Source organism: Myotis yumanensis, unplaced genomic scaffold (assembly GCF_028538775.1).
Source record: "Myotis yumanensis isolate MYYU_CA2020_CCGP unplaced genomic scaffold, mMyoYum1.0.hap1 SCAF_2, whole genome shotgun sequence".
NCBI lineage: Eukaryota > Metazoa > Chordata > Mammalia > Chiroptera > Vespertilionidae > Myotis > Myotis yumanensis.
The window spans coordinates 168,413,704-168,429,869 of NW_027223753.1; the positions used below are offsets into that span (position 1 = coordinate 168,413,704).

Genomic DNA, 16,166 nt, shown 5'->3' on the forward strand with positions numbered 1-16,166 from the left:
TACTTACCTCTGTTTGCCTTTGTGATCCACAGAGCCAGCTGAGAGTCTGTCCAGCGGAGACCCAAAACCAGAGAAGCTCCTTTTCTTCTTGGTTTCAATCACATCATTCTCCAGAGACACAAGTTCATCAAGAAGCATGAGTTTTGCTGCCAGATCAGCTGCTGATTTTTCTTCCCTGGCTGTGGGTGGTGACTGCACATCTCTGATTCCAACATCAAAAGCCTATCGGGCAAGAAAGGTGATTCTATTCACCTCAAACATGTGTAATCATATGCATTTGACTTTTGCTATATTTGTCAGACATGCCTGTCATGAAACTTGATTTCTCATGGAGTTATGATCCAGAGAGATTTTTGAGGATAAAAACATATAGAGGTGAGGTATACCCAACAGAAATTAAAGAAAAACAACACACACACACACACACACACACACACACACTCCTAAACAAAGCTCCATGCCCGCCTCTCAAATTTAGTATATTAATGGATCATTCTTTTGGATTCTTTCCCTGTAACAACTGTATCCTTTATTATCATTCCTATAGCATTTTAGCTATACTTTGATTCTTACAGTCATTACATTTTCCTTTGCATTGGATTTATTACAATATATTTGTAATGCATATTAGATTGTGAGTAATTTGAGGGCAATGACTATGTCTAATTGGTCTTTTATTGGCTCTATTCAATGCCTACCCCAGTATTTTTCTCATAGTTAGTACTCAATAAATTTTTCTCATAGTTAGTACTGATAAATTTTTATGGAATTAATTCAGAAAACACTAAACTTCATGCTGTTTTTTTTCATCACTCAGTCACTTCTTATTGATTCAAGCCCTAAGCATTCACTATATACTGCATTAGACCTAAGGGATACAAAAATGAACAAAATCTAGTAGTCTCTGCCCTCAGGGACTTACACTTCCATCCATGTGATTTATTAACAAATATTATTAATGAGTGTTTACAATGATTCCAAGCTTTCCCAATGACTTTGTTGCCCCATGTAAATTTTTCTGTTTGTTTATTCATCTGTTGCATATAGTGCCCTTTTGTAGTTCATCCAAGTCATAAAAGTATGACATTAATAGAAATGGCTTATATTCATAGACAATATATTTGGTCCCTTAAGCTAGTTCCCATTACCTCAGTTGCTGCATCCACTGACAGCACCTTTCCTGAGCTCCACAGCATCAATGTCACAGCCAGGATAAAATGTGCACTTGCTGACCTCCAGTCCAGCATCTAAGGGTCACATATATCAGGGTTAACATTACTAGTTTGGCATATAAAGATAGGAAACAAAACTCCTATAAAGCATATTATATTCAGGTGATAAACTAAATTATTCAACTTCTACTTTGTAAAACTTAAATAACAGTTAATAGAAGCTGTCAATCTCCCAGAATGAATTCTATCATGGCTTCATTTCCATGGAAATGTAGATTGGAGTTGTACAGCTATAATATTAATTTAATTCAAAGTAACCCCAGTCTGAGAAATCTGTATAATTTTATTCTTGACTGTCTAATCCTGGGATTACAGCCTCATGTACCTAAGAGGAAATGTGTAAAATTGGTCCGGTATGAGAGAATAATCTGGTGAGGTTTGTGTGAACCAAAGAGGATATGCTTTGTGTAAAATAATTTAAATTAAAAATGTCATAGATATCACAAATCCAATAGGAAAATATCTTTAGGTCCTTGATATATATATATATATATATATATATATATATATATCTACACTAATAAAAGAGAAACATGGCAATTAGCGTACGACCGCTACCCTTCCCATTGGCTAATCAGCATATCCTTATGCAAATTAACTGTCAGCCAAGATGGCGGCCGGCAGCCACGCACTGAAGTGAACAGGGAGGCTTGCTTGCTCCAGTGACGGCGGACTCCAACGTTCCCCGCCTGACTTGCCGGCCTCTCAGCTGCAACTCTAAGCAACTATGTTGCAAATATAGAAGCTAAACAAAACCCTAGAAACTGGCTTTCAGTCAGCCGGGCTTCAGCTAGCCAGACCGCAACATTGTATCAAATACAGAAGGTAAAGGCTAGAAACCTGCTTTCAGCAGCAAGGCCTCAGAGCGAAAGCTGGCCCAGAATAGAAAAAAAAAAAAAAGAAAAAAGGAGCGGTTGGGAGCTTCAGTCACCCGCCAGCCTGAAAATGGCCCTCAGCCTCTTAGCCAGACTGGTCAGGCACCCCAGTGGGGATCCCCACCCTGATCCAGGACACCCTTCAGGGCAAACCAGCCGGCCCCCAAAGGGTAATATGCCTCCTGGCACTGGGATCAGCGGAGCAGCGAGGCTCCCGGCACCGGGATCAGCGTGACAGGGGGCAGCGCCCAAACCCCCTGTTCGCCCTGTGGCTCTGTGCGTGACAGAGGGCGGGGCCACAACCTCCCTATCTGCTCTGCTCTGTTAGTGACAGGGGAAGGCCCCCCAACCCCTTGATCGGCCCTGTTCTGTGCCTGATAGGGGGGAGGTCCACAACCCCCTGATCGCCCTGCGGCTCTGTGTGTGACAGGGTATGGCACCCCAACCCCCTGAACGGCCCTGCTCTGTGTGTGACAGGGTGCGGCGCCCCCAGCCCCCCCACAGGCCTTGCTCTGTGTGTGACGGGGTAGAGCCATAACCTCCCCATTGGCCCTGCCCTGAGTGTGACAGGGTACAGTGCCCCAACCCCCTGATCGCCCTGCTCTGTGTATGACAGGGGGCAGTGCCCCAACTCCCCTATCGGCCCTACTCTATGAGTGACAGGGGGGAGCTCCTCAACTCCCTGATCAGCCCTGCTCTGTGCATGACAGGGGGGAGCTCCTCATCCCCCTGATCGACCCTGCTCTGTGTGTGACAGGGTACGGAGCCCCAACCTCCTGATGCGCCCTGTTCTGTGAGTGACAGGGGCAGCGCCCCAACCCCCTGATTGGCCCTGCTCTGTGAGTGACTGGGGGCAGCGCCCCAACCCCCTGATTGGCCCTGCTCTGTGTGTGACAGGAGGTGGCATCGCAACCTCTCCATCCGCCCTGCTCTGTGCATGACAGGGGGCGGCGCCCCAACTCCCCAATCGGCCCTGCTCTGAGCCTGACCAGCGGCTGCACCTAGGGATTGGGTGTGCCCTCTGTGACCCGGGAGCAGGCCTAAGCCAACAGGTCGTTATCTCCCGAGGGGTCCCAGACTGCAAGAGGGCACAGGCCGGGCTGGGGGACCGCCCCCCCTGTGAACAAATTTTTGTGCACCGTGCCTCTAGTGTGTATATATATAAGAAACCCATATACATATATATATATATATATGTATATATAAGCAAAATTTATATCAAAATTGAAAAATTCTGTATGATAAGATACAATAAACAAAATAAAAACAAATTAAAAGTGAAATATAGTTTCAAAGCATATAAAAATCAGTTCTTGGAAAATTTTAATAACTCTGACTAATAAAATTCTACAACTAGACACAAAATTAAGTAACAATGAGCCCAAGTTTATACAGAGACATATATCTGAAAGTTCATACCTCATTGTTTAGAATAGTAATAAATTAGAATCAAACTAGCCTGGCCTATGTAGCTTAGTGATTGAGTGTTGACCTATGAACCAGGAGGTCAGATTCTATTCCTGGTCAGGGCACATGCCCAGGTTTCGGGCTTGATCCCCCAGTAGGGAGTGTGCAGGAGGCAGCCAATTGATGATGTTTCTCTCTCATAGATGTTTCTATCTTTCTCTTCCTCTCCTTCCCTCTCTCTCTAAAAATCATAAAAACATATTTTAAAAAATTAGAATCAACCCAACTAACCTACTGAAGAGAAAATGGTTCATCAACTGAGGTATATTCCTAACATGGACTTAAAGCAAATGACTTAAACATATATGGAACTGCTGTTAAATGACCTAAATATTTCATGGATTTCAAAAATATAGTTTTGGGGAAAATTAGATTTTATAGAACATTACATATAGCATACTACCATTGACCTAAACTGGAAGTACACAAAGTAATTCCACATATTTAGAAATCTATACATATAATTACAGTGTAAACCAACGGAATTTGATTCATGACTATGATTGCCATGGGGGGAGTGAGGAGCAAACAAGATTATGGAGGAAACATAAGGAACTTAGCATACATATGTGTGTCTGTATGGTAAGCACAATGACGTGTCATTTATACATTTATGACTTTTTTACATTAAAAATCAGTATAACATCCAATTAAAGCATATCTATGGTCTATATCAGATCGGCTGGCTGCCAGTTTGGCCACTGGTAATGGGGGAGGGAAGATCACGGGCTGCGAGTTACAAAAGAATAGGCTTGCCTTCGCCACCCTAGTATGGCACTGTGAAGCTCCCAGTCCACCTTTATGAATGAGAAATCTCAGTAAACTCCCATTTCCTTTAAAAAATCATGTGGAGAAAAAAGAAAGGGGTTCTAGGATAGATCTGCATAACTGGATTTGTGTCTCATTTTTGCTTCAGTGTTAGTGTGACCCTGAGTGTGTACCATTTAACCTACTTGAGCTTTATTTTCCATACTTGTGAAGTCAGGAGTAGTTCTCACTTCATAAGAGCTTTGAGAGAGTTGGATTCATTCATGTATAGCCTTTTTATTTCATATAGTATTTATAGTTTATAAGTGAAAGAACATATATGAGATATTACTAAATATGTCTTTAGCAACTATATTCTTTTTGGTAAGACCCAAGATTTTCTTTATGACACTTCCTTAAAATATTGTTACTATGAAACCTCAGTAGATTTTAGTAATAAATGCTATGTTGGAGAAAATAGGCAAATAAGTGTTTTATACAGACAGAGTAGCATCTGTATTAACCATGCATATGTATATACAGACTGAAAACGAAGATAAAATACTTTAGCATTGTCCTTAACATTTATTTGTCAAAGATAATCTTAATTTTCATGTAATGCAGTCTAAACTAGTTCTTCATTATGTCTCCAACTGATCTATTTTGGAATCTTGTCATACACTGTTAGTCACAACTGCGTCTCTGTATTCTACCCTTTCTGGGAACGGACAGTAAATTCTGTGTTCTCTTCCTAAAAAGTTGATATTTGAACTGAGTTTTTTGGTAAGTATAAAAAGAATAAATCATGATTATGTCCCTATATTGAGACAGTAGAAAAATAACAAGAAAGAATGCAACAATCTGGTAAAAATACCATCCAAAAACTGCATTATCTATGCCTTCAAAAAAACCAAGCACTGAATCATATTTTTTTCCTTCTGATTTTGTTATCTCTTTGATTTTCCTGAATGAAAAGGAAGATATATTAAAAACATAACTATTTTAAAAATTAGTTCATATTTCTGGCATCTCCCTCTCTCTTTAAAATAGTTCTCTCATTCAATCAAAGATAAACCACAATTGTGATGTTTTCCTTTCCTCATTTTTTATCATGTTAAAAACAGGTTACAAAGTATAAAATTGCCCAATTTTATAAGCCTTTCCATGTGGATTTCCTCTGACTATTTTTATGCACATTTTCCTAACCTGGTTTCTCCATCTCTGCGATCTTATAAATGGCACAGGATGACTGGTGTTTACCATATTGATGATTATGTCTGAGGCATATATTTTTGTGCTTGGGTGTATATAGGAAAAAAGTCCTAATGTATCATCTTACAGATAACCACATCCTGATTATTTGGATAGGGAGATGTAAAAATACATGCACAGTTTAAATAAACACATTTAATGGTTTAAAGCCATGCTTGTAGCCAGTTAACCAAAAGGCCAAGTTCCTAAATATGGCATTTGGTACACTAACGAAAACAAACACCCTGGCACCTGCCACACAAAAGACATTTGATTAACTAGTTGAAACTTGATTGCTACAAAATTAGAAACAGAGGAAATTATAGGGAGGGAAGGAAAAGACTAGGTTCAGCTCCATTTCCCTATTTTGTTGATAGTGGATAAATATAGCCCATGATTTAAAAATCTGCTCTGCCCATGTATACCCCAGATCACAGAAAAAAACACTCATAGGATGTTCATTGTGTGACTACAGCTAAGTGGAAGTGTTTGCGATTTTTTCAGTACACCAATAGTTTTTGAGTAATATTTGAATATTTCTTTGGGTATGAGGAGCTTCAAGAGATAGTGGGCATGAGATCTGCCTTAAGATATAGTGTGTACTGTGTATGTTCCCCCATGTCCCACAAGGTTCAGGGTTCAGGATCTAGAGGAGGGGCTGCAAGCAAATGAGAGAGACGAGACAAGAGATAATTTGGAAATATTGGGGGGCCAGTTGGGCAAGCCCAACTCAAGGGGAAGGACTTCCACTGATGCCCAGGCCTTGCCAACCTTTTATTCAACTTTTGATACACATAAAGCCCTTCGTCAGGCAGGCAATTGCGGTAGCAGACAGACTATCTTAAAGGTCAGTAAATATTAGAAGGATTTACTCTGTATTTGATCAGGAAAAAGCTTGAGCCCCCATTGTCAGGACTAGACAGTCGGTGCATAACTCTGGCCCTTGCCATGGGTTCAAGGTTCACCAGCGTTCTGGGATCCTTGTTTGCACTTCTCTGTTAGTGCAGACAATGGGCGGCTTCCTGCAGTGTACTTCATTAATTTTTAGCTAATTGGTCTCTAATGTGCATGCATTTTCACTTTTTAGATAATACTGCTGAATAAACAAACATCTTATACTGTGTATCAACTTAACCTTTGCGTCAAAGACGCCGCACATTTAAGAACTTATATCCTGAAGAGATCATCTAATGTGTGCCTGGAGTGGTACTGGAGGGAACAAGGGGGTGAGGTGTGAAATTTGATCATTTAAGTTTGGGAAACAGCATATACTGAATATTCCTTTAGAACGTTGATAGCGCGTGGACATATAAAGCCTTTGGAAGTTTAGTAGTAAAGGAATTGATTTCATCGCATTTAAAACACCATTCCATTAGAATTCTGTTAAAATGAAGAAAGATTTTTTTTATTATTGAGAATCAGTTCTGCAGGGAATCATTGTTACTGTAAAAAAATCTGTTCAGTGAATTGCAGTAGCAAAAGAAAAGACTGAGAATCACTGATCTAAATACAAAAGAACTGGGATGAAGGGAGGTGTTCGAGTGAGAGAGAATTAAGCGAAAAAAGAGAAGCATATTGGCCAGATCTGATCTAATGAACTTTTTAACTAAAAACTTTTTTTAAGCTTCACCTGAGGACATGCTTTTTATTGATTTTAGAGAGAGAAGAGAGAAAGGTCAATGTCAGAGTGAAACATCGATAAGCTGCCTCCTATTCCCTCAACCGGGGTATGTGCCCTGACTGGGAATCAAACCAGCAAACTTTCAGTGTACGGGATGACGCTTCAATCGACTGAGCCACACTGGCCAGGGCTTAACTAAAACCTTTTAAACTATCTACCTTTGAAAGCTGGTGTTGAAAAAAACATATTACTCAGATGATTAAGGAAATTCAATAGTATCTGACTTATAGATAGCAGATTTAACCCACACATTCATAAGAAGACTAAGTTTTGGAGTGCATCTTGATAACTTCCAGAATATTTTCCCTATTTTTTTTTATTGGAAATATTCAAAATATACTCTATTCGCCCCTATTTTCAACAAAAATAAAAAATAAAGGGCTTAATGGTAAAGGACTTAAAGGTAATTTAAATTACTTTTTAATCTTCTCTTCCCACTTTGACAGAGTGTAGGCATTTAAGTGAGATATAATAGGACATGCTATAAATGGTCCCAAGTTCAGACACTAGGCAATGACAATCTATGCCTGTCCACAACACTGCCCACAATCTTCTCACTCTGAAAATGATGGTGGTCTTGCCCAGCTGTGGCTCAGTGGTTGAGCATTGACCCATACACCAAGAGGTCACTGGTTTGATTCCGGGTCAGGGCACATGTCCCAATTTTGGGCTCAATCCCCCTTTTAAATACTTCAAAAATGAAGGCTTTCAGTCAATGACGAGGTATTCAATGTAAGAAAATTACTTCAGTAGGGAGCATGCTGGAGGCAGCCCAATGATGATTCTCATCATTGATATTTCTATCTTTCTTCCCCTCTCACTTCCTCTCTGAAATCAATAAAGACATTTTTAAAAAATGATCTTCTATATAAGGGGCAAATTAGCTTGGACCCTAAGTAAGTCTGTAAAATAGTATGCTCTTCAGTACAACCGTTACCCTGTTCCATAAGTTATACTCACCCAGGCCTTTTTGATATAGAGAAAAGCATTAGGAATAGTAGAAAACAGAGCCTAATTTTTTATTTTAAAAGAGGGCTTAAAAGGGACTATGCTTAACACAAAGTCTGTATGGCTTGTGGTCATAGAAGGAGACCTGACTTAAGATCTCTGAGACTCAGGTACTGCCTTGGCTTGGGGGCTATATCACTGTATGATTTTAAGTTTAAATTTCTTCTGTAGACTGAGTAAAATAACTGACCTATATAGTTGCTTCTAGCTTTTTTTTATAGTCTGTGGGTAAATCTGGCTCCTTTCTGTTCTAAGTGCAGACACTGTAGGTAATGATAAGAGTTGGTGAATATTTAGCTAGAAAAACCTTTGTATTGTCCCTCAAGTCAGCCGTGTCTGTGTATAATATTGCATCTAGGTCTTGACATAAATATGTTCCTCTTGAATATTCTACCCGACAAGAGGACCTCCAAATCATTCATTGTAAGATATCATTTATGCTAAGCAATCCCATTTTATAAATGTATTTTAAGAAAGAAGAAATGCTACCAATTAAATTATGACATGCTATCAAGTATAAGGCATCCTAATTTCAGAAATGTTAAACATACATCAGAATGAATGAAATAGGGTATATCTACTTATTTTCAAATGTTTATTTGTTTTTTTACATTTTTTGTCATTATTCTTGTCATTTTGCTCAATTCTCCCACACTTTCAAAACAAAATTTGTTAGAGCTGAGGTGCCAGACTTCATAATGTGCTGTCATATTCCTCAGAGAAAGAAAAGATAGTATAACATTTAATGTATTATCAGATAAAATTTTAAAATCACATAATTGATATTAAAAATTTTAATGATTTTATTGAATTCTTATTCTACTGCATTTAGAGTTAATAGTCTATGAAGGTAAAATGATCATTTAAAATTTTTCACAATAATCACAAATAATAGTATTAATGGACATACAAATTAGTTGATACAAAATAGGAATTTTTAATAAAAGGAATTTTCAGCTATCTAAAGCCACCAACAATATTGCATATACACTCATATTTTACCCAATGTCACTCAAAAATCCTTTTTTAGATGCACTAATAAGTGCTTACAAATGAAAGTCAGTCAATGAGTAGGTATTCAATATAAGAAAATTACCTCTGTGATGGTTAAGAAAAAACTCAGAATTGTGCTGAAGGATATGTGTCCCTGCTGTCTTATTTATTGGCCTGCTAACCTTGAACAAGATGCATAAACTGTCAAAATTGTCTAATAAAACTCACTTTATGAATCCCCCAAATTTAAATTAATTATAGTTCATTTAAAATTATGTAATTAATTTACAAATAGCATAAATTATTATGGTTTTGCCTTAGGTTTTCCAAATAAGAGCAATACAAATATTTAATTTATATTTAATACATTTACTAAAATATATAAAGATATACGCCATCTGTATAAAAACACTTCATCATTTTTCTTCATATTTTATCACAGGTAAAAACTTTTCAGTGGGAACTCTAAATTGTGCATGAAAACATTCTGTAAACTTTAAGGTAATGTGGAAAGATTAATGACATGGTATAAAAGTCATTATTACTGAGCTGAAGGCAGGTCTTTGAAGCCAATTCCTTCCAGGGAGCATAAAGTGTATGCTCAACAACCATCGAGGGAATTGAGGGGCCTTTATTGAGACAGTCTGCAAAACGTATGTTAAACAACCGAGAGGATGCATTACAATTTGACATTATCCAGACAGTCTTGGTATTTCAATGAATGATGTTTAAACAGGGTGTGAAAGAGAGTTGTTTCTAGTTTCCTTTGATGAGTGGAGCAACCAGGTGCTTGAGACACTCGCTGGAAAGCAGAGGCAAGGATTTTGCGGGCTCTTCTTTATTGGCGTTGCTATTTCACAGCTTTAATGAAACTGGCTCCACCAACAAGGGAACTGAGTGTGGCTGTGGCACTTAGAACTTTACTGGTAGAAGTGAGGAATGAGTTTTAGATCCTTATAAACTCAAATAAGTTTAAAATCACTGAGGATTTCATCCAAGAGCAATTGAATTACAACTTGTAGCCTCTGTCATGACCATATACATCACCTATATCAGCCTCACAAAAATACATCTGAGAAATACACATGGGCTTAGCCCTTTATTTAAAATTCTCTTGCCCTAGCCGGCTTTGCTCAGTGGACAGAGCGTCAGCCTGTAGACTGAAGGGTCCCAGGTTAGATTCTGGCCGAGGGCACATGCCTGGGTTGCAGGCGCGATCCCCAGTAGGGGGTGTGCAGGAGGCAGCCAATCAATGATTCTCTCTCATCATTGATGTTTCTATCCCTCTCTCCTTCTCCCTTCCTCTCTGAAATCAATAAAGAAATATATTTTTAAAAATAAATAAATAAAAGTCTCTTTGTGAAATTTGATATTTTCTGTACATTGTGTGATGGTCATCTTGCTTTATGTGATGAGATGATCCTGAAAGGAAGGCGCAGATTGACACTGGCAAATTTAACATTTCCCGTTTTTATGTTTTAATTAAAATGTCAGGAATGAGTCCTTTTCCATTTCTCATTGCTCTTCAATTGGCAGTAGGAAATTTTCCAAAGCCACAAAGTCGTTTAGGAGAAGAGCCAGAACAACAATTTACGTTTTCAAACACCAAAGTATAAAGCATTTTTCCATCTCCAAAGCAAATTGCTTATAGAGTAAAACATCTGTGGAGGAGGTGTTCCTAATGTGGAAGACACCTGTGCTTTAAAATGACTTTCCTTGAATGATATAAATCAGGAACATGATAATTTATTATGATACGTGTGTTAACTGATTTTATTCTCTTTGGCACCATTTTCATTCTTTTACAGACACTATTGCCTTCCAAAATTGTAAAATTTTGAGGGTTTTTTTTCCCATTTGGAATTTTCAATAATACTACTAGTTGAAAAAATTTAAGAAGGCAGAAACCTACAATGACAGTTTAAAGGAAGATCTCATTATTTAAAAGCCCAGGTATGCATGTTTAGCAAAGTGTTTAGTTGTCAATGTCAACTCTTTCAGGGTAAGAATGATGTTATGTTCACCAGTGTGTCTTAGCACCCAACAGCATACCTGGTATAGAGTCAACCTTATTTTGAATAAATGCATAGAGCAGCCTTATATGGTGGTAAACAGGAATGCAGGGCAGGTATTAACATTCCTGTTTTATTGATATGGAAACTAAAGCTTAGAGAAGATTTGCCCAAGTTTTATTCCTACAGCAATATGTGAGAAAATTCATGCCAAAATCCCAGTATGTCAATTAATGTTTCACATGGCAGATTCTCATTCTAATGAAAGGGACTTGCATCAATATTCCCCAATAATTATCCCAGTACAGTTTAAGATTTCTCCTTATCAAACATCAATTTATGTTGAGATCCATGAATTATTATTGTCACCTAGAAATAGAAAAGAATTTGTATGATTGTATACAACCCTGGTAAGGGCATTTATTGTTTAATTCTAATGTTAAATAAAGGGGAAAAAAAAACATGAATCTTTAAAACTATGGGTAGAAAAAGCTGGAAGAGCTGCACATGACATTCTGCTTGGCCATTTGATATGCAGGCAATTTTTATGTGATAGGAAAAGGCTTTCAAAGGGATAAGTGGATGAATGCAGTTGAATAAGGCATAATAAGCCTCAGGATGATGTGGAACGTCATCACCTCCTTCACCCTTCTGCCCACGTTGTACTTGTATATAATATTTAATTAAATATTGATAAATATTTTAATTATACTAAACTAACAAATATAATCAATGAAAAAACTCCTTAAAATGTAAATGAAGGGACAAAATATAAATTTTATAATAATAACAGGATGCACTTATTAGGTACACACTATATCAGATACCAGGGGCATAAATGCGAGTAAGACACTCTCCCTGTTGCTCACAGCCTGGTGGGGATAGAAACCCCTATCATTGCCCTGCCAGGGATTTCCTCCTCTAACAGCACACTCTTCCTGGAATGTTCCATTTCCTTCAAGCACAATTTTTGTATGTAACTTAAAACCAAAAGCATTTGCAAGTACTCATCTATCTCCTTTTTCTGTCATAACAGTTATGTTCGATCTGTATGGAAAATATTCTAATTATATTGTTTTAATAAATGAACTGACAGAACTTGGGTTTTTTTTTTTTTTAAAAAAACCCTAGCTTCCCAACTTCAGGTAATATGTGGATACTTTCCAGTACAACACAGTGAATAGGTAGAAAGACGTTGGGTGGTCCTTAAGGTACAGAGACTGGGTCTGATTCCTGACTGGGTTACTTAGCTTCTTTGGTTAAATATCTTTATTGGGAAAATGGGGCAAAGACTTACTTTGTAGGCTTATTGTAAGGATGATAAATAATATAGGCAAAGTGATGGGCTCAAAGTAGTTTTTCAATAAATAATAGCTGCCATCCTGATATTGCCTTTGAATATAACAACTCTTCAAAAAATACATATTTTTATGAAAAAAGAAAACCTTTGTTTTCCATGTTCATTTTAAGGAACAAAGTTAGTCTTTGGAATCTAGAACTACAGTCAAGTGAAAAAAAATTAGATTTTTTATAGAAAATAATATTGAGTAGGGGAAGGAAATTTCACTAAAGAGACTTACAAGTGGCAATTGCTCTATTTCATATTGCAGTATATTACACATTGTCATTAACTGCAGCCATAATTGTTCTATTAAAATATTAGCATACAACTATAGAGAATATCATAATGGGAAGGAAAGAAAGGGAAGAAATCTCAGTTACACCCAAAACATAATTATGCTTCAAGCTCTAACGAACAAAAGTGAATATTTAGTTGAATTTTAATATAATTTTATATGAAATTTATTTTTATTCTATAATGCACAATATGTCTTTATTGATCTCACTTTTTAAAAGTCACTCGTTATGTTGTGAAAATCATGGTTTTTACATAGTTTCTGTAATCCTGAGAGTATAGCATAGTCAGGATTGTGTCAGGAAAGCAGAGCCATCATGAGTCTTATGGGAAATAGGGAACTTGCCACCGAAACTACACTTTACAAAGAAAAGGAGTAGCTAGGAAGGGATGGGCTGTGAAGGAAGTCAAGGAAGAGAGCACATCACTTTCCAATCTTCTTAGAGACCTGGCATGGATGGAAGGTCAGAGCTTGCAGGGAAATGCGACCACCAACATGGGGCCCCAAGAAGCCCCGGGAGAGGTCCACGGGAAGCCACAGCTATGACTCGTGGGTCAGCAGCCAGGGTGCCGGTGGTGGGCTGGATGATATTTTAAAAGTGTGTTTTTTCACATGTACAGAGACTTACGTGTCATAGAAATACAGAATTTTAGAAAGAACGGGGGTACTCATTAGAAATTGTCAAGTTTAAACCCTCAATAGATAAAAGAGTGAGGTTCAAAGACAATGAACTTGCCCAAGGGAGAAGATATAAAGGGGAGATATAAAATGGGTGAAGAAGAGGAGAGAGCAGGTGCTTGGTGCTGAGGGCGGAGCTGATGGGACATCCTTAGGGAGAAAGTGTAAGGCTGGGCAACAGCCAGTTCAAGTCAACCAAGAAACTGGCAATTACTGGCAGGTGATGCCAACCACTGCTGCAGAGAGGTACCCTGGGAATTATTTGGAAGAAGGAGAGAAGGGCTCAGCCAAAAAATAAAATGCCTTTATTCTGAGAGATCTTCAAGCACCTGGGAGCTATCCTGGGGAGAGGTATGTCTAGGGCTAGGAGAGAACTTTCACTGAGGGAAAAGGGACCCCTAGGAGGTTGGGTGAAAGCTGGTGAAGTCAGAACTGAGATTAGAAGTATGGTTTCCTAACCAAAGCTTGTGCTCCTCCCATCGCACCATTGAATCTAAACAATAGTTGTCTGGTCGGTAGGGATCAAAGAAGATGAACTATTGGCAAGGAGGTTAATTAGATGATGTCTAAAGATTAGCCCCAAGATCCTGCCATACTGGCTGCTCATTCTATAATGTAGGAAAAAATGCTGATATGGGGGCTAGCCCAGAACATTATTGAGCCCCACTCTATGCTTAAGGCTTGCCTGAATTTGCAAAACTGCATAGTGACAGTGCTGGGGTAATATTTTGGGATTGCTTACTTTGAGTTCTATTCCTTTAAGACAAGCTCAATTAATTTAATTTTATTATACAAATGTTAAAATCATGGAAAGTATTTGAACAAGAAGTTGAAATTATGGCCCCTGTTGTCCCAAACAAACTCTACTAAACAGATGTACTTCTCTTCTTTCTATGATTTGTTACAGAAGAATCAGTTCAAAACCCTGAGAAATGATGAAGAGAACACAAATGTGAACCTTAAATACCTTAAATAATTTACTGAATGAAACCATGGTACAATTAACTTACAAAGAGGAGACTTGAATCCATAACTACTGGAATCTCTATTTAACACAAGTTCTGTGATTGCTGAAGGGTTAAGTGCCAAAGTAAAGAGGAGACACAAAAAATGCCTGATGTTTTTGTGGAGGAAATTAAATATAATCCTATCAAATCCACAGCCTATAGGGGCATTAAAATCATCATAAATCATTGTTGAAATTATTTAATTTCTAGAAAAATAACTCAGAAACAAATAATCACATTTCTAAATGTACAAAATCTATTAATGTAATTTGAAGGAACAGTAGTTTGCATTGCTAAACTGCATTTATGGAATGTACAATGTTTCCACAGAACAAAACCTGAAACAAAATTTTAAATTTGTTCTTAAACAGAACTCAACTACATGTTTCAGATTAACTTTCAATTCAATCATTTAATAGGCAAAGCACTTCAGCAAATACTGAAGAATAAACATGATCTGCCTACTCTAAACTGTTATTAATACCATACTTGCGTATTTGTGTTTCATAAGAAGAAAAACATAGGGTAATTTAGGTTTAAAGAATGTAGAATTTAATTAATTTAGAGATGTTTCTTTGACTCCAATTTTGATATAAATAAAGATAAGAGAAAAATCTTCCTCTCTACCTATTTTTATAAACAGTTCTCTTTTAGACATTAAGATATTTCCTAACACTGGGCATATTTTATGGAAGCAAACTAATACTATTAACATACATACAGAAACAACATTTTGAGTTCCTTTTCTCTTTGTCTTGAAATGGAATATAAACACCAAAAAAATCATGTAATAAATGTGAAATGTCTGAGCAAACAATTAACTCCACCTGAAGTTTGCATTACAAAATTATCTTAGATTTTCTACTCATTTTAGAGATGAAAATATTACCCCCAAAAACATTTCTAATTTTAACAAAATCAAAATATAACCAAAACATTTAAAAGGATGTAAAATTTTAAAATAGCTAAAAGGAGAAAAACCCTAACCTTTTATCAGCTTTTTGTTTAACTTACCTTGTGAAAAGTCAGGAGATTCTAACTTTAGAGTCCTGTCTGTGCAGTTTCTCCCAAACTCAGCCCTGATGGTGAGTTTTCTCTCTGAGTTTTTATAGTCTCAGTTATACACCCCTTACTCCAATCCCTGCCTTTGCTTTCTCTTACATCATTTCTACAGATTTTTCCACTGAACATTTCCCCAAGGCTCTTTTCAATCTCTCTCTCTCTCTGTTTCCTCTTCCTATTCTTTCTCTTCATATTTATTATGCCTATTGCTTTGATCATGGCATTTTACTAAAAAATGGGAGTTGGGGCTCTGGAAAATTTAAGTATACATTTAATATTGTGCATTCAGCCTTACAGCCATCACATCTTCCTGAAGTTTTTGTGCAGCTCAGATAATTACAAACCTTATTTTGGAAATTCATTGTACTAAGATTTGTTTTTTTTAAAAAAATCACTAGGGTATTTCAAACTAAGATTTTGGGAGATTATAATCAGAAACCAAAACTGATTTATTGTTGTATGTTTTGGACCCTTATACTAAAGGATCATGTATGGAAATGGTGAGCAGTTTCAGCT

The 16,166-nt window shown here is 37.3% G+C and overlaps 1 protein-coding gene across 1 annotated transcript in view; it reads right to left on the reverse strand.

The window, feature by feature from the left end:
* The window catches only part of OSTN (osteocrin), a 42,420-nt gene extending 26,735 nt beyond the window's left edge, over positions 1 to 15,685 (reverse strand). Inside the window, exons 1-3 of the mRNA XM_070403597.1 lie at positions 15,603 to 15,685; positions 1,149 to 1,247; positions 8 to 222 (exon numbers count right to left, since the gene is read on the reverse strand). Of these exons, the coding sequence (XP_070259698.1) occupies positions 8 to 222; positions 1,149 to 1,247 (314 nt within the window). The 5' untranslated portion in view covers positions 15,603 to 15,685. The remainder of the gene's footprint in view (positions 1 to 7; positions 223 to 1,148; positions 1,248 to 15,602) is intronic.
* Positions 15,686 to 16,166: the final 481 nt, after the last annotated feature.